Source organism: Salvelinus sp. IW2-2015, linkage group LG36 (genome assembly GCF_002910315.2).
Source record: "Salvelinus sp. IW2-2015 linkage group LG36, ASM291031v2, whole genome shotgun sequence".
Taxonomy (NCBI): Eukaryota; Metazoa; Chordata; class Actinopteri; order Salmoniformes; family Salmonidae; genus Salvelinus; species Salvelinus sp. IW2-2015.
This window is the reverse complement of record NC_036875.1, coordinates 40,832,135-40,854,459: the sequence shown is the minus strand read 5'-3', so window position 1 is coordinate 40,854,459 and position 22,325 is coordinate 40,832,135. Positions and strand designations below refer to the sequence as shown.

At 38.1% G+C, this 22,325-nt stretch overlaps 2 protein-coding genes across 6 annotated transcripts; both read left to right on the top strand.

The window, feature by feature from the left end:
* Nucleotides 1–229: 229 nt before the first annotated feature.
* Nucleotides 230–20,885, top strand: LOC111959530 (homeobox protein Hox-D3a). 5 transcript variants are annotated; one of them, XM_023981150.2, is made up of 4 exons: nt 230–533; nt 16,291–16,353; nt 18,392–18,944; nt 19,125–20,885. In XM_023981150.2, exons 3-4 carry the CDS (start codon nt 18,494–18,496, stop codon nt 19,862–19,864), a joined length of 1,191 nt encoding a protein of 396 aa, XP_023836918.1. In that variant the 5' UTR covers nt 230–533; nt 16,291–16,353; nt 18,392–18,493; the 3' UTR covers nt 19,865–20,885. The 5 variants fall into 5 exon arrangements, with proteins under 5 accessions (XP_023836918.1, XP_023836916.1, XP_023836919.1 ...); XM_023981148.2 differs by lacking the exon at nt 230–533 and adding an exon at nt 3,998–4,133; XM_023981151.2 differs by lacking the exon at nt 230–533 and adding an exon at nt 11,727–12,147.
* On the top strand, nt 6,650–11,190 carry LOC111959531 (homeobox protein Hox-D4a-like). The gene is made up of 2 exons (XM_023981154.1): nt 6,650–8,175; nt 8,594–11,190. Exons 1-2 carry the CDS (start codon nt 7,767–7,769, stop codon nt 8,893–8,895), a joined length of 711 nt encoding a protein of 236 aa, XP_023836922.1. The 5' UTR covers nt 6,650–7,766; the 3' UTR covers nt 8,896–11,190.
* Nucleotides 20,886–22,325: the final 1,440 nt, after the last annotated feature.

Below are 22,325 nucleotides of genomic sequence, written 5' to 3'. Positions count from 1 at the left end.
TCTTTCCAAAGGAGATGTTCAGTCAACGTCTTTTTGAGAAGAAATGGGGGAAGAGCCCCCGCCATTATGCGCAAAAACAGGGGGGATTGCTGCAGTCGAAATTCCTTTTTTTTTGTGAGAGGAGAATTTACAACTTGGTAATATACTTTTTTATGTGCCTCTATCGCCTGTCATTGGATGCCACTGGTCATGTGCAAGAGACAAACGTCTTCATGGACCTTTCTCTGATTTTCCCAAGCGATGTTTTCTCTGCATTCTGCTACTGTAGCGTCCCAACCAAACCGCTCAGCCTACACTCTCTCAACATTAGCCTTTTAATATTGCACGAAAGACACATACCAAGTCCTCGATAACTTTATTTCTTATTTACTTGTGACTTATCAGGGCTAGCTTTCTCTTCTCTGTGCATACCCGAACTCCACATCGACAGAAGAGCCTCTGCTGTTCATAATCTGTATAGTTTCACTGTAACATCATGTATTATTTATACAGAGTCACCACAAGAAAATACATGGATTACCCAACTGCATTAGGTAAGCATTTAATGTTATTATACAATTCAATTCAATTCAAGGGGCTTTATTGGCATGGGAAACACATGTTAACATTACCAAAGCAAGTGAAGTAGATAATATACAAAAGTGAAATAAACAAACAAAATGAACATACATTATAATACAATGTTTGTTTATTTGACTGTATCTACTTCCTGTCTCGTTGCACCAGGGCAGTAGTCTAATCAGAACCGCAGTCGAGATTACATGTATAGACTATAGCCAAAGCATACATGTTTAACATGAGCAACACTGCTGATATGTATGCACTATGGGGCAACACCTCAACGATTACGTTCACATTACATGAAAATCTGAACGCATCATACTGTGAATGGTATTTTACCAATACTCCGAATTGTCATTTGCTGTGAGAATGATGTTATGTGTTCATTGTAGTTCGACCAAAATTATTAATGTATAAGGACACATATTTATCTTGACTTCAGTGCCCATTTTTGTGTACTCTCTTTGAAGTGCAGGGTTGGGTTCTTTCCATGTTTGTGGGTATGAACAGTGTCTGGCAGTGTGTCTGAGTCTGTCTCTCTTTGTCTCTCTGTGTCTCTCTGTGTCTCTCTGTGTCTCTGTCTCTCTCTCTGTGTCTCTCTGTGTCTATCTTTGTCTCTCTGTGTCTCTCTCTCTGTGTGTCTCTCTCTCTGTGTCTCTCTGTGTCTCTCACTGTGTCTTTGTGTCTCTCTCTCTCTGTCTCTCTCTGTGTCTCTCTCTGTGTCTCCTCTCTGTGTCTCTCTGTGTGTCTGTCTCTGTGTCTCTCTGTGTCTCTCTCTGTGTCTCTGTCTCTCTCTGTGTCTCTCTCTGTCTCTCTCTGTGTCTATCTGTGTTTCTCTGCCTGTTATGTATGTCTATGTTTGTGATCATCATTATTATCATTGTTTGATATATATAAATAAATATATATATATATATATATATATATATATATATATATATGATTGCATAATGTCTCTGAAGTAACAAGCAGCCTAGCTGAGTTTTGAGGAGTTGGCTGTCAGATGATTTGAGGATGTTAGACTTCCTAAGGGAAGTCTATTCATTAGTCCTCTTTTGGGGGCATGAATTCGATGTCTTCACTGTTGTGCGAGGTAACAGATATCTGCATGACGGATTTTTCACTGATATTGTCTTGGGTTTAATGTGACTTTCTATTAGGGACGTTGTGGACGTGTGAATATATCATTGCATTTAATAAAAGTTATTTATCTTCACATAGGTTAATATTAGTAGCCTAATATACCCACATAGTGTCTTATATGGGTGAACTAAAGAGGATAACAATTTACATGTAGTCTTTTCCGCTATAGATGTTGAGAAAATGTGAATTTGTCATTGGGAATTGGGAGTGTGGGAAAATGCAACATATAGTCTAATGTGAACCTTTCTGAAACACAAAGGTTGTACTTTCCCATCAGAGAAGCAGTTTTCATAGCTTTTTTCAGCTGCCTGAGATGAGGGCAACGGAACAAAGACAGTATTTCACTGTTGCCTGACAGGCAGCTGCGAAAGTATTTACAGCCTTACTGCAATGCGGCAAAAGAGAGAAAGCCTGGAACGAGGGAAGCCTATAAAAGTGGGGCCTGCGAATGAGGATGAGAAAACCCTGAGCATTTAAATGACTCGATTAACTTCGAGACTATGCTCTGGATTGGAAATCAACTCACGTCCCGACATATGGATATAGAGCTGTTATTTCATCATTCGTTCGTTCTTACCATATCGCCCATAAGTTAAATAGAATATTGCACTGTATATCAACGTATAGATCATTCATATAGAAATAAACAGACAAAGGAAACGGTTTACTTAATTATTATGTTTGGTGTGTGTTTGTATTGTAGTGTTTTGATTTTTTTTCAATTGTAGCGCTTATTGTGTCATACGAATTATATTTTTAAGTGTCCGGGTAGTTTAGCCTATGGTATACAATTATTTAAAATCATGGGGACATTTTAATCCATATATCTGTTGTATGAGGAAATAATTAATAATAAACCTAGATCATCTACGGATTCTATGTAGATTGAACTGAGCCTACCATTTATACATATACACAATATCATGACATGCAAATGAATGCTAAAATCCAATCGGCAAACAAATTGGCTATGCGTTTTAGGAATTGGGTTAAAAACTGAACACGTTGAAAAAGGGAAATGGTTAGTATGTTCCAGCAAGAGGCGCTGTTGCCCAGCAGCCCCTTGGTTCTTTCGCCATAATCGTTTACCTTACACGTCACTGAATTGGAATATATGATCGGTTCTTACGCAATATGACCAACTGATCCGTATTATGCTTTCGACATTGACAATAAGTGTTTTCTGAATTGAAGTATCAATACGTAGGTGGAGTATAACCAAACTCTTTTTTTTTTTTAGAGTGTGTATATTTTATAAAGAGACGTAAGCCCACTAGGCAAAACGTTGTTTCCACGTCATTTCAACAACAACAAATGTAATGTGATGACGTCGAATCAACATGGAAAACTGATTTGGATTTGCAAAGAGTCATCCACCTAGGGAATTTCGGAGTTTTTTTTTCACCCAACTTATTTACCTACATCCCAATGACAGGGTGACATTTTTGGTTGATTTGACGTGGATTCACTTTAGTTGACAACCCAACCAAATGTAAATCAAAACTAGACGTTGAACTGACGTCTGTGTCCAGTGGGAGGATTCACGATTCTGTCCTACATCAATGCATGTGATGCATTTGATGGCTATGACGTTTCATTGAAGCATTGTTGATACATCTCTCTATCGTTATATTTTGGCGATATAAGTACCTAGAGAGAGACAACTTAATACGGGAGCAGAATTTGAGCTGTATATTCCACGTTGGTTCAACTAATTTCATTGAAATCACGTGGACAGGTTGATTCAACCAGTTCGTGCCCAGTGGGAAGTTATCACGTGTGCTTCTGATTCACCCGAAACCTACAGGGCAGGGCGTCTTTTATTAAACTTGACATGAATTCAACTTCGAGGGAAACACCCACAGATGTGTGTAGACTACGTCAGGGATCACAGAGGGTCATCATCCGTTTTTCTTTTTTTTTTAGAAAGGTGTTTATGGGCAAAAAGCCAAGAAGAGCAAAAAAATATCGGTAGATGTAGACCTATAACGAATTAGTTTGTCAGACTTTTATCATGTTTTATAATGACTTAAAAATAAATATATATATGTATGAAAAGAAACACACGGCATTTCATATCATGGTGAACTAGAAATAACACGTTTTTTGGGGGGTGGGTTTACATTTTCTGTTGCATATTTTATATGGCATCAGAGTAATCGTCGTTGTTGAATAAGTACAACTGTTGACGGTTATTTATGGAACCAGTGCTGTGTCATGAATGGCTGTGGGGGAGCACGTGATGCCATTAAACTTTGTTTTATGGCCTGGGAGTTGACAAGCCAAAGTATATTTCTCATTGTGTATTAGTAAAGCCGTGCCGATGGCTTGGAATAGACCTTGGAATTGGTGGAAGCAAGTATTAAACCTCTGTTTTTGTCTGAACATGGATATGTTTTCCTATTCGATGCATTGCGGTGGACTTTGCGGTAAGCTGTTTTATCATTTGATAGGCTACTATATCTAGTGCGCATGCTGATGTCATCAGGTATACATGTCTGTCGCCTGTAGTTTTGTTTGCCTGCTTCGAAATACAGAACTTTAACCACAGTAGTGGATGTGTGTTTTGCATTGGCCAGGATGTACGGGAAACAGGATGTGTTTGAATATGTCAATACTTAGCTGTTTATTTATTGCGGATATGACCAATAGTCGTTCAAATCAGTCGTTAGAGAAACAATGCGTTTTGGAAAATGGCTGATAGCCTAATATTGTAGCCTATATGCCTAGGTATATTCGTTTTTGCTTCATATAGCCTGGGCTAATATTGCGTGATGGATTATTAAAACCTGTTAAATTTTTATTTGCCTGCAATGCGCACACTTATTTGAATGACAATGGCGAATAGGCTTGTGGGGATCTGAAGTCTAGGAGCTGTTGGCTGGCGAGTTTAGACTCGGGAGGGAACATATCAACCTGTTGATGTCACAGACTCAATGGCATTTACAGCTATTATCATTTCGTTAAATGACGTTTTTGGAACATATGCCTTGTTATAACAATATATTAATTAAGTTAAATACACATCAGGCCTTTTTAATCTTAATACCCCAACAATATTTTTTTGTTTTAATTGCCATGCTCTATCGCGCCCCCTAGTACAGAATATTATCGAATCATAGTTCCTTGTAATATCTTAATTTGACCCATATCAGGGTGTTTGTATGGGCCTACATTGTGATGTTATGTAGGAAGTGAAGTGATGACATTGGAAGGGAGGTAGATGATTTAGTTTGTTATCCAATATACAAACACATTTTCATGACGCAACATTGGGCAATGACAACATGCACGAATCAGAATTGTGTTATAAAGGCCTCCACAGTAGGCCTTGGCCTTTTATGTTGTTTTTTGTTTTTTTTAACCAGTGTAAAGGAAACTTTGTCCATTGTTTCGGCATCCTCTACCACTGTGACCGTTAGTGTATTTCGCAGTTAAATGTACTGACAACGATTTATAGGTCTACAACGGACAGGCTATATCGTATTGAGGTTGTATTTCTATTACATGCTGAAATAATTTCACTAGTCTAGGATTGCATGTTTACGAGGGTAGCATGATTGTCTTTTTATTTATAATAAATATCCCACAAATTTGATTTCAGAAGTAATACAGATGTTTCATGTTTCTTAAACCCATAAATGATACATGCTGTCAATGCCGATTTGGCACACAATCTGGCTTTAATGACATAGCTACTTGAAATCAGAACTATTGCCTATTAACAGCTGTATAATACAGAAAACACAGCAAGTGGGTTCATTCTTGGTTCAAACGAAGGATAAAGACAAGTACTGACTTTGTCACTGTTTTGTTCCTCAGTAGCCTAGCCTATCTCGGCTTTGACCCGTCTGAACAAGTCTCAGGGTTAGCTGAAGGTCAAGCTGTCTAACAAATATTAAAATGTGGTGCAATAATTACCAGTGTGTGTGATTCATATTTGATTCAAACTCGAACCGTCTAAAAGTGGCCAGTCTGTTATAAAACGTCAGGCCTATAGCCTTTGACCTATAGCCGTTATTCTTAAAGTACCAAAATTATAGTACAGAAATTAGACTAGAGAAATGATCCAGTAACAAAACCTCGGCCTATAATTAGGAGAGTATAGGAACGCGTCTTCGGCCTCTGTCTATTTAATGACTATGTGAGTACTCAGTCCAGTTTAGAAGGCACTTGGCAAATCATTTTGTCTTAAACGAATGTTTTCATTTGACTTAAATCATTTATATATCATTCAAAAATGTATGTAATTGTAGGACATTTCCACAGTGGCCTATTCCCAAGAACTTAGACCATGAGGTAACCAAGGCGGTCAAATGATGGGTCATTTCGGATTCGTGAACTGTTGTACTCTTTGAGCGGTCGGCAAAGAAAAAATAATTACACTTTTTGATATGTTTGTAAATTATTTAGTTTGACCTCGTGGCCTTTAGCCTTTTGCCTTATGGGTCCACTCGATATTCAAACTTCGGAAAGTGTATCGAGCACAGGCTGGCGAGTATCGGTAGGCTATCAGTTGTGAATTACCTATGTTGTTCGCCTATACCTCTAACCAATACATAGCGTGTATTAAAAGTAATACATACTTTTGGTGGCTGTGAACTTGATTCAGAATGAAATGGAACTGAATTGTTCACCTTCGTGATGCACTAGCCTATACCAATATCTGATTGGTCAGGGGCTATGATTTGATGGAAATATGCCTAACTTATTTAGAATGTTCATACACTTTCATTGTGTACAATTGTCAATAGTAAGTGTATGGCGTAGGAATATACTTTTTTTTGGTCTTTTTGAGAATCTTATGGCTGGACTTTTGTTGAATTGAGATAAATGATGGGACCCCTCTATTCCGTCGTCTATATATACCCTGTAGAACCGAATTTGTGTGATAAAACAACAGTCACAGATTCGATTCTAGGGGAGTATATGGTCGATGCAAAAACGTCGAATTATTTATCTACTTTTACAGATGTTTTGTATCATTCTTCATAACAATTTACAAATCTGGATGATGGAATGCTCCTCGTTTGATTGCTGCATTGTGTCATTTTAGGGTGATTTAAAATTATATATTATATTGTAAGACCATTGAGTGAGATTAATAACATTGTGTGCGAGTACATTTTTTAGTAATATGCACTTACAGTGTCACGTGTCATTTCATTTGTTGATTTGATTTGATAATATAAGAAACCTTTGCAGGTGTCGCTTTTTGGTCTGTACACCTATCATTAAAGCCAAACAGTCCTTCTCATTTTGATAGTGAACATAACACGCCATATAAAAAAAGCTATCATACCAGAATGAAATCTAAACAAATTTGAACATGGCTTCAAGGTAATTCTTTAAACATTTACATTTCAATCATTTAATTATTGATTGTTTGGCATTGGTTGGTTGCCACGAGGCTCTTTCAGTAGTTATGAAAGGGATAGGGTAGATGAAATGATGAGATTCTTGTAACTTCTGGATGACCCCTTCTTGACAAAGACAGTCCCCCATCAATTGTCCCCAGGCTTTAGTACCCTCTTTTTGAGCCAGGGAGACGTTTTGTATCTTTTGTTTGTTTATCTGTCAGACTCACTGGCTTTAGTTTGATTTAGTATTGTAGAAGTTGAAGCATGTTAACCATAGTCTTGCACAAAACCATCTAAATGTCCGTATATACACAGACGTTGTATTTATTCCATTCAGATTATTTCCCATTGTCTGTTAGATGATCATGATTGATATTTAGATATTGACATTAACTATTTAAAATGTTACATATAACATCTCATTTTTTCAACATAGGGCTTACATTGTCAATCCTTCATTGAAATTGGTTAAATATTTGGTTTTATTCAACATAATTTAGATGTTTTTGAAGTTAGTGGAAAGCGCTGCTATTGGTGTGTATATGTAGGCCCTACCCGTTAATGAAATAGCTTTACCTCCATTGGCCCTATCTGGTCACATGGTTCTCTAACTTTATTCAGTTGACAGCAAATAGGAGGGCTTTATGGTGGTGGAAAAAAGACAACTCGAGAAAAATTTGTATTTTCTACCTTCATAAATTAATGGCCATGAGTTCGTATATGCTGAACTCTAAGTATGTGGACCCACAATTTCCCCCTTGTGAGGAATATTCGCAAAATAGCTATTTACATGAGCAGGGGAGAGACTACTACGGTCCATCGCAGGACCCAGATTTGCAGCATCCAAGAATCTATCCACGGTCAAAGTACCCCGAGCAGCCCTTCAGTTGTACCACTGTGCATGGTCCCACAGTGCAGCCACGGGGTCATGTGCAGGGGCGAGACAGCCACCCTAGCACTTTTACCGCACGGACCGAACCGTGTACCCCGGTCCAAGTGACTGGACCCCGGACTTGTGGACAGCAACAAAACACAAAGACTCAAAACGGGATACAAGCCAAGCAGTCTGCAGTAGTTTACCCCTGGATGAAGAAAGTCCACGTAACTACGGGTAAGATTCACTTTTCCCTCTCAACGTCGCTTTGGGACAAGTTGAGGTCCAGGATTTTAGCCACTCTAAAATCATTGCGTGAAATTTTTATGGTCTGCTTTGAAGGGTCTGTCAGTTACACCAGCCATAAATGTTTATTGCTCAGGAAATAGGCCGCTGGCTATCTGACGGTCTCAGAGCTCCTTACGTTCACTGGCCTATGACTATGGTACATTTTATTGTGACAATATTTGAATGAAGAGGTTGAAATTAGACCTAATTGGATCAAAGTTTGGYCATAGTTTCGTTCAATTTCATTTCTGGATCGAGTGTTCATTGTTTTGTTTTTAGCTAGAAGTTTGGAGCATCCCGTGAAGGGCTTTTTCTTTTGATTTAACTAGGACTTAATTGGCTCACATTGGTGTTTTTTTTCTCACAGTAAACCCGGATTACACAGGACCTGAACCCAAACGGGCTCGGACAGCTTATACAAGACAGCAGGTTTTGGAACTGGAAAAAGAATTTCATTTTAACAGGTATCTGACCAGGCGCCGTCGCATAGAGATTGCCCATACACTCGTTCTCTCCGAGCGTCAGATCAAAATCTGGTTTCAAAACAGAAGAATGAAATGGAAAAAAGACCACAAACTACCGAACACAAAGGGAAGAGCTGCATCTGCTTCCGGCCAACATTTACCAAGTATCCAGAAGGATAACCAGACTGATGTCACAATTTTCTAAGATGGGAAAACTTTGACCGTTCAATGAACTGTAATATAACATACTATATTATCCAATTGACTTTGCATGGTCTCAAAACATGACATTTTGGTCATTGTGATTTAACGTACAATAGTTATAAAATGGCAGTTACGGTCAGAAGGACCCTCGATGTGTTGGCTCATTGAATTGAGTCCATTTCCAACATTGTAACTGAACTGAGACGCGTTTCATCACTACATGCTTAACATGCTTGGAAGAGCTATTGCAGATCGGACTCAATTTGAGATGTTTTCTGACTTATACTCTTCTCACGTGCACCACAAAAGTCAGAGTAAGGCATGAACATTTATATATTTATTAAAACATTAAATACGTAAAATGATGTGAAGCTTTTGTACACACTTTAATTAGAAATTGTCTTGTGAAGAAATCGAACTATTAAAACAAATAATATTTGATTCATATGATTGCTAAAAACTATTTTAAAAAAGGTAATTGCTGCAAGAGTTGATCTATACATTCTTTTCAGACAAGTGACAATATTTGTTACTTTAATATAGGCTAGCTTAAAGAAACGATTGAACTCGTATTTATGGGCGCTAACTGGTTGGATTTTTTTGTTAACGTTTTTTGAACTTTTATACAATAAAGCTTTTAAAATGGCGTTAAATTCTATTGTGAAACAGGACATTCCAGTGTGCAGCCTCTTCCCAGGGCCCTTATTCGGTTATAAATCTTCTCTGGACATCTTTGTAAACAGTGTACATTTAAAGCGGGTCTCACACATGGCATCTGAAACTCTATCATGACTTTGTCTTGTTCTTTGCATCGAATGTATATTTTATTTAGATGCTTCACTATTTTCTATTTTGATCAAAATCGAACAGAACATTATTAATAGTATATATTCAATGTTAAGCACGTTGAGGGATATAAATACGTGTAATAACCTATGTTTTCCATATTCTTATTCAACAACAATTTGTAATATAGAGTGTTTAAATTTCATTATGATTATTTATTTAATTAAATATTTGTACATTTTCTAAAAACCCACAACAGTTCTAAACATATTTTGAGCAACGAACGTTTTATTGTATGAAATCTGTTTAAAACTGTTGTGGATTATTAGCAATGATGTCACATGTTCTTATGCAGTGTTGAAATGCAGTATAAAAAATGTAACTCTGGCATTGATTTAAACCAGACCTAACCACACAGGCGTTCATGTCATGTCTCGAGACAGATATTCTTATTATTCCTATCATTGTCCTCGTGACAAAAAAGCGAAGACGGCTTGCATTGCGAAGATGTCTTCCCTCTGAAGATGTCTTCCCTCTGAAGTTGTCTTCCCTCTGAAGATGTCTTCCCTCTGAAGTTGTCTTCCCTCTGAAGTTGTCTTCCCTCTGAAGATGTCTTCCCTCTGAAGATGTCTTCCCTCTGAAGATGTCTTCCCTCTGAAGATGTCTTCCCTCTGAAGATGTCTTCCCTCTGAAGATGTCTTCACGATGACAAGTTGAAAAGGTATTTCGACTGAAGTTCGACAAACGCTCCAGTGGCAGGTTCAACCAGAGGACAGTGTTTCTATAGCCTATAGACACATTTCAGCCGCGAGGAGTGACCTCTGAACCCTTAACCCGTTGGACCTATAGTCTTCTTCTCTCGCTGGCGCTTTTCGCATGGAGTTTTTCATTAGATACATTTTGTACTTTAGTGTTAGAATATGGAACGCTTATATAACCTGGTTAAACATGCCACGTTTTAAAGCCTATATTTATTCTGCCAGATGTAACTGAAATGGTACTGGTTGTATGTCACGCCATGTTAATATGCAATCCTGCCTGACCTTTTTTGTGTATCCGTTTTTTTTGTCTGTATATACATGCAAAACTTTTTAATGGGAAAATAGAGATTGTTCCATGATATGCATTGTGGTGGCACAGAGCACTCACATTTGTCAATATATTTCATGTATCAAGTATTCATGCTTTACAAAATGTCTCTCATTGCCATCAATGCTTGATTTACACAAAGGTTGACACCTCACCCATTGAGATATTTATTTTGACCCTTATTGTGCTTGTTTGAGAAAAAAAAAAATATGGCATTGTTGGATGACAATGTGACTAAGTTCAGTTTTATAGCAAGAATCATAAAATGTCCCCTTAGCCACACCAATGTGAGGCAGTGCCATAGATTTCGGGAATTTGAATGTGGTCCTATCTAAACCAGTCAACGAACTGTTAGCAAAATCGTAGGCTCAGTGTGATTATATTTGTGACCATGCTTGGATTAAAACCTGTATAACTTGAATGGTTGTCTGCTTCTCTCTGTGTGTGTTTCTGTGTGTGTGTGTTTCTCTCTGTGTGTGTGTGTGTGTTTGTTTCTTTGTGTGTGTGCCTGTGTTTGTGTGAGTGCATGTGTCTTCACATTTGCGCCCGCTCCTTTATAAGCTTCGTGTCACTCTCATCAGGCCATTATACTGATACCTATTCATCTTCCGTTTGCCACTACATAGATGTCAGTGTACAAGCAATGTGCGCATGCCATGTCATAGCAAAAGAAAGAAAACTGCACCAAATGCACCAATCATAAACAACAGTTCTACATGCAAACCATGTTGTTATACGTGTGCATTTTTAAGACTACCATAATGGATTGCTGAATATCACATTCACATGTTTATTTTCCACAGTGGACCTATGAGGCTTGTAAACATGTMAATTGTCTTTCCATATTTCACTGAAATGACCATGGGAATAATGATAAAATGCCTATTGTGTAATACAGTTTGAGAAAGCAAGCGTACGTCAGTACCTGCCCTCCCATGTGCAGTGGGCATTGACCTACATGTCTGAAAGCAATAAATGAGAGCCATAGGCAGTGCCATTTTCAATGACTACATCGAATATGGAATACACCATTGCTGCGATCACAATGGCTTTCAAACGGCCATATTTGATTTCCAGCTGGTCGCAGAAACTGTCTTCGCCAAGCGAGACAGCCCTTTAAAATGTATTAAACTGTGCCGTCTGCATTCGGAGATATAATTCGGAGAAATATACCGCTCCTCGCTCTATTTCTGACCACGTGATTGTCTAAATAATTCATGCAGCACGTCTCCTAGAAACACGGCGTCGTCATTAATCGCGAGGACTCTATCAGACTTGAAAACTGAAAAGATCCCAAGAAAATAATATCCAAGCGCTCCGATACTCAACGCATCTATAGCCAGCACTTTAACACAGCATCTGAATCAATGGAAGCTTGGTAGGTAAATATTTTAGCTTATTTTTTTATATATTTTTTGGGGTAAGATGGTAAATGACCATATCTGTCAGATAGTTGATAAATAGCGCCCGTTGATGCGTGTKCCTTGGACAGGCTGAGCTGCATTCTTCAACGCTTTGCTTTTTTGGGAAGAAATATACCAAGAGAACCAGGTCAATATTATAAAGTGGCGATGTTTGACAACTAGCATCGTTGTTATGTTTCATAGCAGGCAGAAACAACATTTTAAATATTTTCAGTCGCCTTCTGTGTGAAATGGTTGTATTCACGAATGTGCGGTGCATAATGAAAGCAGCACCGTTGGGATGTTCTATTTGGTTCTTGAGGGCTGTATGTTAGGGCCTCTGTGATTTATAATACTCCCAAAGAGAGCAATTCAGGCATTAGGTTTACACCATTGCCTGTTATTGCCTGTTACAAAAATGTAAACAGAGTGCTAAGTTGAAAAACATTTCAAAGTGGTACAAGTGTTAATACAACATCTTACTATATTCTCTGGATAACACTCCAGCTACAAATAACGCATGTTATATGTAGGCAATAACACAAATCGGAAACATTGTTGCAAGAATATCTGTCTTTAGATTCAACTGAGATGACGCCACATTGCTAACATTCTTTTTTATTGTTGATGGGAGATMATTCGAAATGTATCTCTGAGAGTAGTAGAAGTTGTGTTTGAGCAGGTGGACAGTTATYTGCCTCGTTGTAAATCATTCTCGGTAATTCCTGAAATGGTGCGAGGCTGTTGGAGGCCCGGGCCACACTGTAAATCTTTCCCTTTTATTACCCATGAACATATGCTGCGACGCCAGTAGTCCTCTATCCTTTCCTCAGTACAAGTTACCTCTCGGCCAGCTTCCCCGCTTCCCCGCTTTTATAGCTTTTAAATCTCCGTCTTCCAATAGATTTTTGAGCTTACAAATTGTTATTTAAAGATGTGTTTCTATTTACATCGAAAACAGTGTCTGAAAAAGAAAATACTATTGAACACCATGATAGCGGAGCAGACACACAGCAGACAAAAGGGTTTCCAAATTGGTTTATTTCAATACAATTCCAGACGCCTTTTCTCATACATCAATATTGGTTCATGGATTTCATAACATTATAAAAAAAATGCACATCTTACTTAACCTAGTATCACATTGTAGATATACAATTAACGTTGATTTATTTTTTAAATTGTGAAAACAATATGGTTATAGTTTCAAGTATACCAATCATGAATCTATGGACAAATCCAAATGTGCAATGTGTATAGGAAATTCTGTTCACAACCACATTTGAATAGGATTCTCAAAGCGACATGTATTAGGGTTAGAGGCTTTTGTAATCAGGTTAACAAATACATTTAATCAAAATGTATAGCTTAATATTATATCTTAAAGATGACTAAATAATCACAATAATATTTCTTGCAAAGGAAAGAAGAAGAAGACTAATGATCGACAAAAATGAAATGAAATCGCAAAGGAAGTATTTTCAACATGGACACAGGTCAGATAAGGAAATGTAAACGCGTTCCCATTTCAAAATGGGTTTGAGAGCAAAGGCTTGGTTGAAGAAGCGCCCCCAGTCAGAACAATCTGGTAGCTCGATCACGTGAACAAATATGCTTGTATTTTAAGACAGTACCTTTATTTGTCATCATAAAGGTTTCTGAAACACACAAAAACAACAACAACAACAACAAATCCCAATGTTAGCTTCAAATCTGTGACTGTGTCTGAAAAACCTGTATTTTTTCAATAGGAGATTGATTGGCCGAGATTTCTTTTGGGGTGGAATAAGGATACGTTTTTTTTATTGGTAGTTGAATGTGAGTCTTTCCATTCTTTCGGGAATACTGTCCGCATTGGTATATGGAAATGTCTGAAAAACCGCAAGATCAGGTTTAGGACAATATTATCTACAGACAAAGAGTGAAGGATACATTCTAGAGACTGCAGGGAAAGGAATTGAGACTAAGAAGCACGAGCGTGTGATACACTGATTCACAGGTAAGCAATTGCATGACAAAATGCAACCTTTTAACCATGGCTTTACACAACACGAAAGAATAAATATGATTTATTCCATTCAGAGGGGATCTTGTCGGCAACTACGCGGGATAGCCTTTCGTCTTATGGACCTGAGATACGATTTTAAGACAGGTTCACAATTTTGAGAAACCACTTTCGAAGGCTAGTTTGGATGGATGTATTTTGAGAGCCGGTTTTCATGCTGATTTGGCAGTTACATGAAAACTAACCAAAAGAAAAGGAAAAAGAAGCGGAGGAAGTTTTCATTCTGACTTCTAGATTGTTAGATCGTAAATCACATTAATTTGTCTTATCATCACAGTGATGTTAGACATGATTTGTGTGGTTTGTTAACCTGCAAATGTACAAGATAAATACGAAATAATAATGGATTCAATCATTTTCATTTTAAATAAGACCAAAAATATATAAGCCCATTTTGATTTAGATAAAATAAAGGCTATTTAAAACGATGTTAATTGATGTTCTGTACTCATTTTTGCTTAGGCTACTTGATTCCTTTGTGAAGTTATTGGATAACTCTAAAATATATATGTATTATAGGTCTATGGGAATGAAATATGAATTAGGAATAGGTCTAAACAGGCTATTGTTCCCTTTCATGTTATTGACTGTAATATATTTTCAAGTAATATATGAATGATTTTAACTATATTATTTTCTGACTCTACTGAATTAAAATAAAAATGTATTCCAAGTAAATATTTGTAAATTAAGCCTAGTTTAGGATGTGCGTCTCGTGACGATTTTTTTCTCTCCATGGAAGCCTTAAGAAGCTGCCAATCTAGCGATAAGAATCAAATGCATAACAAGACGAACACATTCAATAATTCGGAGGATTTATCCCAAAATTCGTCTTAAACAATAGCCAAATTAACAAGCTCCTAAAAGCTGTAGGCCTTAACTTTATTTAAAAAAATGTTTAAGTAGGAACAATTAACGAATTATATCCTCCCATGTGTCCCAGCCCAGCGATGCGCAAAAAGTTATATAATTTGTTCCTTCCATTTCTAAAGAAATAACATCAACATTTAAGTCAACTTCATATCAAAAGCGCACAATGGACACAAAACTATAGGGATGGAAATGGCAGCAGATGTAAGTGCAATTTTCAACGAGGATTCTTGTAGCAGCCCATTGTACATACCAAACTTACCGTAGCAATGCGTTGGCGAGAAACACTGTTGTCTCAAAAGAGGATCGTGTCTGGCCAGAGTAGTAACAATATATCCTAACAATACACTTTCAAATCCACTCGAAACATATCGACTTCAGCAATGTTTCGGAGCTGTAAATATTTCTAAGAAACGCTGGGCTATAAATCAAATGAGAAAATTAGCTCTTATTAGCCGAGAGGAAAGAACCTCGAAGCATGTTCTATTAGGCTAGATAAGTAAAGCAGAGTTCAAATTTACATCAAGTAGGCTAGCCTACAGATTAGTTTCTTATTCTGACGTTTATCTCCTACAAATGTGACCATGTGTCCCGTCGTCAGACTGTGTTTCAGCTTTAAAACACCGGTGAAAAGTTCTGTGGTTTTAGGATTTCATTGTGACTTTCTTCAACCCCTTCTGCTCGTTGTTCATTAATCTATGAGTTACTGCTGAACGAGCCAAAGGTCAGCCGAAAGGGCTTATGACTGCTAAATATTTTGGCCAGCTCATCTTTCTATAGAACATTCAGTKTAAGAGTTGTTGTCTCTCCACCACTGCACTAAATGCTCTGTTTAAATGCATTCAAATTAAAATAATAACGTGTTCGAATTCGAATACGTGTGTATTGTACCATTATTTTTTTTATTTATTTTTTAATCGTGTATCCTGTTATAACGATTAGAATAGATACGTGTTCGTAGARGTGAATTATGGTGCTATATCAGATTATGTTTTCATCAAGAAATCTCACTGTAAACAAAAGCAAATCAGTACAATATAATTTCAACAGAACATCTATATAAATGGAGTCATTTGTGATATGAAATGATTACCCTACAGTAAACCCATTTGTKTTCTTCATATGAAATGAGGGAATTGTGGGACTAAAGCAGTAAGGAYCTATGGACTGTTTTCTCTTCCAGGTCATGGTGGATGGAATGATGAGCACGTGAAGAAAAACACAACACTGRTCTGCATAAAATACGGTGAGCAGCATTTATTTAATGAACTCCCATGACATATTACGGGTTTCAAATGAACGCACCAAACAATAATGTCCGTCCATATAGGCCTATATATCAGCTTTTTTTTTTTTTTTACTTCTCAAAAAAATAGTTTTCAATAGGTCCTTTAAAAAAAAAAAAAAGATAAAGTAAAGACGAACCGGTTATCTAGATTGTGAATGGCAAGCTTTCAACTCAATTCGCATTTTCAGTTTCCCTTGTAATTGTAGGCCTAACGCCTAGCCAACCAGAGTTTAAGACATGCTCTTAATCCTTTATCCATTGAAGAAGGTTCATCATGTTGACATGCCAGAAGGCAGAGAAAGRTCAGATGCCACACAATATCATCGCTTTGTTTAAGCAGAACATATAAGCCTCATTAGGAAACATATCCACCTACACTACTATATAGTTGGTTAGGAAAGATTGCTAGGCTACCCACTGGGCACACATAGGATGAATCAACGTATTTCCACATCATGTCAATTAAATTACGTTGAAACCAATGTGAAATAGACGTTGAATTGACCACTGCGTGCCCAGTGGGCACATCATTCAGAATTAACATTTAAAAATCAAAACAGAATTATACCGGTCATCCCATCACCTCCTCAATGCGAATTTCAAACAGGAATATGTTCACCTTTGCGTCAACGGTGATGGTCCACTTTATAAACAAAATGATTCCCTTTTCTGCGGTTTAAAACGTGCGTTTGCGAGTGCGTAGTTTCAGCAATGTAGAATGATTGTAGGGGMTCGATTTATACAAACGGCCTCTCTATTATTGCTGCAGTATGGAATTCTTTAGCTTGCCTTCCTCCCACGCTTTGAGTTTTATACTTCTGTGGGTGGCAAGTCTTGGTGAGTGTTTTCCTTTTCAGTCCTCTCTAAGGCGTTTACGACCATTACATTTGCACTTATACCTTTTGCTTCGGTCCACCATGACAGGTGCATTGATATGCACGGCGCGGACATTCGGTCTGCTTACTGTATTAATTCGTCTCCAGTGTGTTACTTAAATTGTTTTCAAAAGTAGCAAGAAAATATTGGATAGAATACAATATGTGGGCATCCTAGTTTAGGCTCTGGTAGATGATTGCTAACTATACAATAAGTACAGGCTTACTGATTACAGAGTACGTCAGGGTGCCTGAATTTAAAAGCGTTTGTCATAGGCTACACGCACATCATTTTAGCATTTAGGGAAGTCACCCATTCCGACCACCCGGATATGTTGGTGAGAAAACAGGGAGARATGATGGCACTTATTTTAGGACACATACATCGTGATAATATTTTCAAAAATAATTTTATGGTTTAATAATTGCTATTTGAATAAAGTTACCTTTAAAGTGTCATTAAAAACAGAAAACTCCTAAAAGTGTGACATTTTGGACTTAAGTTAACAACAAATAAACAAAACATTTGAACGAGATTTATAAATGTAATTTTGAAATAAATGATGAATTATACATCGAGAGCAGTTGTGGAACATGTTTGTCTGTTAAACAATAMGAGCTGGCGGTGGTTTGTGGGGTATTGTGATTAGGAACAGAAAGGGATATTGTGTGAGTCACCATGCTGATTCAGCTCCTTTTCTCAAGTAATTCAAGAAAATCTTTTGATCTTTTGGCACAAGTTAAACTTTAACTAGTTTGTGCCAAACATGCCAAATGGATTGAAAGTGAGAGGTTGAGAGGGCCTATTGATGATTTGATAGTTTAGGAAAGTAAAGTTTGGAGAGTGAAGAAATACATATTACAAAACTGCATTTTCGTAGTATTTATTTTCATAAAAGAGCACGTGTATTTGTTTGTAATATTCCACGGAGTTATATTGAAACAAATGCTGAAAAATACCAGACTTCAGGAATATTAAGAACATGATCAATAGGTTATTGATGAAATGTTATTTTTCAACTCAGAATATAGTGTATACTCAATCATGATTGTGTATTGATTTACTACACGTTCAATTCATATTGCCTGCACAATGAGCATAACAACGGTTCTCTTCCTAGGTCAAAGAATACTGAGGCGGTGGGAAACTCCAATCACGTGATAGAAGAACACCCATTCCATTGGATAGGGCTGCATTGGCCTTCTTGTTTTGAATCGTCACAATGCAGAAAGCTACTTTCTACGATAATTCTGGAGTCTTTGGAAGCTACTCTTACCCCAAATCCGAGTCGTATAGTTATGGCCCCAGTCACCAGCCCTACTCCACTTCTAACCTTGAGAGTGATTATCAGGGTCCAGTTTGTCCAATACAAACCCCAACTGTACGGCCACCAACTCATAAAGACAATACCATGAATGGCAACAACACGAGATCCAGTAACAGCCAAGGAAACAGCCAACAGCCGAGTATTGGTGAACAGCCRCATGCACCTCCACTGTCKGCCTCTTCGCCTAACTCCWGCAACACTTCATCTCAGAAGAAGAAATCTCCCTCAAACAATGATTCTAATACTGCCACCCCAGTCACTAACAAACAAATATTCCCATGGATGAAGGAGACGCGATCGAACGCCAAACCGAAAAGCAACAACAACAATTGCGCAACCGCAGAAGGTACAGTATGTGTGTGTGTGTGTTTAAAGCATGATTCGTCTGGACATGGTGGTGCGTTTGCGTGCGTAAAATTGCCATTATTCTACTGTACGCATTGGTCATTTTAGGCAGCTGAGGAGGCCTATGGTAAATCATTCATAATACACAAAGAGACTTATGGTGTTTACAATGTATTTTTAGGTGAGTCCTGCGATGAAAAAAGCCCTCCTGGTCCAGCCTCCAAACGGGTCCGAACTGCYTACACCAGTGCACAACTTGTAGAACTTGAGAAGGAGTTCCATTTCAACCGGTACCTGTGTCGTCCCCGAAGAGTGGAGATGGCTAATTTATTGAATCTCACTGAGCGCCAAATAAAGATCTGGTTTCAAAACAGAAGGATGAARTACAAAAAGGATCAGAAGGCTAAGGGGATAATGCACTCTCCSATCGGACACTCCCCGGACAGAAGCCCACCATTAAGTGGCCCAAATCACATCGGATATTCTGTCAATATAAACTGTATCAGCTATGACGCGCCGTCGCCCCCTTCATTCTCCAAACCACAGCAAAACATGTACGGCTTGGCAGCTTACACGGCACCATTAGGTGGCTGTATACCGCAACAGAAAAGGTATCCGGGCTCTGAATACGAGCACCACAGCATGCAAGGCAATGGTGGCTTTGCCAACGCTAATTTGCAAGGCAGTCCGGTGTACGTTGGGGGAAATTTCGTTGATTCCATGCCAGCCTCGGGTCCCATGTTCAACCTCGGCCATCTCCCCCATCCCTCATCCGCCAGCGTGGACTACAGCTGTGCCGCTCAGATTCCAGGCAACCACCACCATGGACCCTGTGACCCCCATCCCACATATACAGACCTCAGCTCTCACCACGCGTCTCAGGGAAGGATTCAGGAAGCGCCTAAACTAACGCATTTGTAAAATGTGAGGATTTTGTCTGTGTGCCCAAATTCTGTTAGGCTCTTTTATTATCTCCGTAGTCTCAAGTCATTTATATGATTACACTAAAAGTGAGCCATGTATTACACAGTGTTATTATTGATATTACTATTAATGCTATTGTGTAATAATTCCTTTCTACGAATAGCTCTGGTCCATTTTTCTTGACTGTTGAGGATGCGCAGGAGAGACCGTTTGTCTGTTGAGGATGCGCAGGAGAGACCGTTTGTCTGTTGAGGATGCGCAGGAGAGACCGTTTGTCTGTTGAGGATGCGCAGGAGAGACCGTTTGTCTGTTGAGGATGCGCAGGAGAGACCGTTTGTCTGTTGTTCGTTTTCTGAAGTGCAAAGCGCAGTATGGGGACTGAAAACGTCATTAACATTACTTGAAGGTAAGTCCTGTAGATCTGACAGTAGTTACCCATCTTTATAGGGATGGTTTTTTATAAAAAATAAACTCTAAGGTGTCTGTTTGCTATATTTGAAGCGTCTTATTTATTTTTCCAAGATTGTATTGCATTTATCTAATTTTCTGTATGTATTATTTAAGGTTTTTGTATCACACATTATTTATAATTTACAAGTATGACTATTTATATGGACATCTAGAATTTATCCAACATCGTTGGACAGACTTTGACATCATGGCCCTTCAATAGGTACACGGGTTTTTGGTGWATGCTTGTTTTAAAATATTGCTTCAACGGCTGGTGGTCTTAGGTTGTTGTAGAAGGAACTCCTACGTGTAAATCTGGGAATATTGGGGAATTTTTCACGTGTTTCTATGAAAAACAAAGTTAGGCTACATGTAGCCTATCGAAATTCCGAATATTACAGAAATGAATCACACCAGTATGCCATTTGTTGTCATTGCCAATTTTCATATCACGTCATTGTCATTTCATCAGTTGGACTGTCCATGCATACATTTATGAAACGCTAATGATATGAAAATGTTATATTTTAATGTGTTTAACATTTTGTAAATAAAGTGCTTAAATTTACACAGTGGGTTAAAAAGCACCGTTATTTTCCATACATTTAACACACGTAGAAAAATGTGAAAACAGTGAGAAAATGATTATGCCTTAGCAGCAGGTTGGGACTAAGTATGAAATTGCCTCGTCGCCATTTTGAAGTAATGTCAAATAGAAAGAAGGCTTACAGCCTAAACAAAGAAATGGCATGCCTCTATTCACGCACGTCCAGTTGAGAGCATGCACAGTACAAACATTGCCTAAAGGCAAGCAGATCAAAGACACATATAGAAAATAATGTATTTTTTCAAAGCATACATATGAGGTAGAGATTGAATCGAAAGAGAAATACATTTTTGTCAGGGAGGTCGAAACCAGAGACCTAGGAAGTCTCTTCTTGGTGCTGAAGAAATTCAAATGTTCCATGACTATTAGAACTGAAGCCAAATTGCGCAGGCAGAGCATTTTCGTCACAATGTATGCTAAACTACATTTTTGTCAGGGAGGTCAATTAATAGATTTTTCAAATTATTTTCTGTTAGCAAAATGTGGGCTATATTTAATTTATTACCACATTCTATTGTGAAGCAGATCCCACATTCAACGTAACTAAGGATTTGCATTTAACAAAATATGTTAACCTATTATAACTGGTAATGTTCCTTTAAGTTAAAAAAATATATATACTTTATTTTGGGCAAATTGCACAAATACATATAGGCCTAATATTCTACAATATTATTTTCAACATTAGTGAGTGACAAAAGGTTGACGCAGACAGAGGTAGTGTTTAGCTATAGCCACATCTAGCAGAGTGCCGCGTATCCTTTCTTCCTCCTGAGAGACATTTCAAAGCTCATTAATCAAAAACTCGTTGCTTTTAGACTCCGCACTGATTTCCCCTCCTTGTGAACAAAGCATTTGCATTCCAAATTCTAGAAACACATTTCAAACTGAGAGGCCACACTTTGGTAGATGTCCAAAGAGCACACTGAGCCTTGGCTTAAAGAATATCCACACATGAGAGAGAGAGAGAGACAAGAGTGTAGGCTGAGGCAATGGATCTGAGCCACCGAAGGAAGGTACCATTACAGGCGTCGAGAGAAAGTAAGTGTGTCTGACAATGTGTTCGATGCATTCAGTTCATCAGCTATGAAAAGAGATAAAAGCCTGATTCAAACGTCTGAATGAAATCAAACCAAAGTCATTTGCGAAAGCTGTTTATAGCACACGATTACTAATAATTGGCCTGTTTCTAAAATTATAAAATAGAATCTAAGCCTTTATTTGCCTTGATTTCATAGTGTACATCAGAGGCACTGAAGGCTGCCCCCCCCCCCCCCCCCCCCTGCAATACCATCTTGTTCGAGCGCACAGTGGATGGCGGCCATTTTAACCTCGGGGGTTGGCCTTTCATCTTTCCATCTATACATTTTTCTCCTCCAATAATATGTGTACAACTCGCAA

Bases quoted from the DNA above. Each gene is read 5' to 3' on its own strand.
- LOC111959531 (XM_023981154.1), top strand. From the start codon at position 7,767: ATGGCCATGAGTTCGTATATGCTGAACTCTAAGTATGTGGACCCACAA. The intron at 8,176-8,593 runs GTAAGATTCACT...TTTTTCTCACAG, and splicing joins GAAAGTCCACGTAACTACGG to TAAACCCGGATTACACAGGA.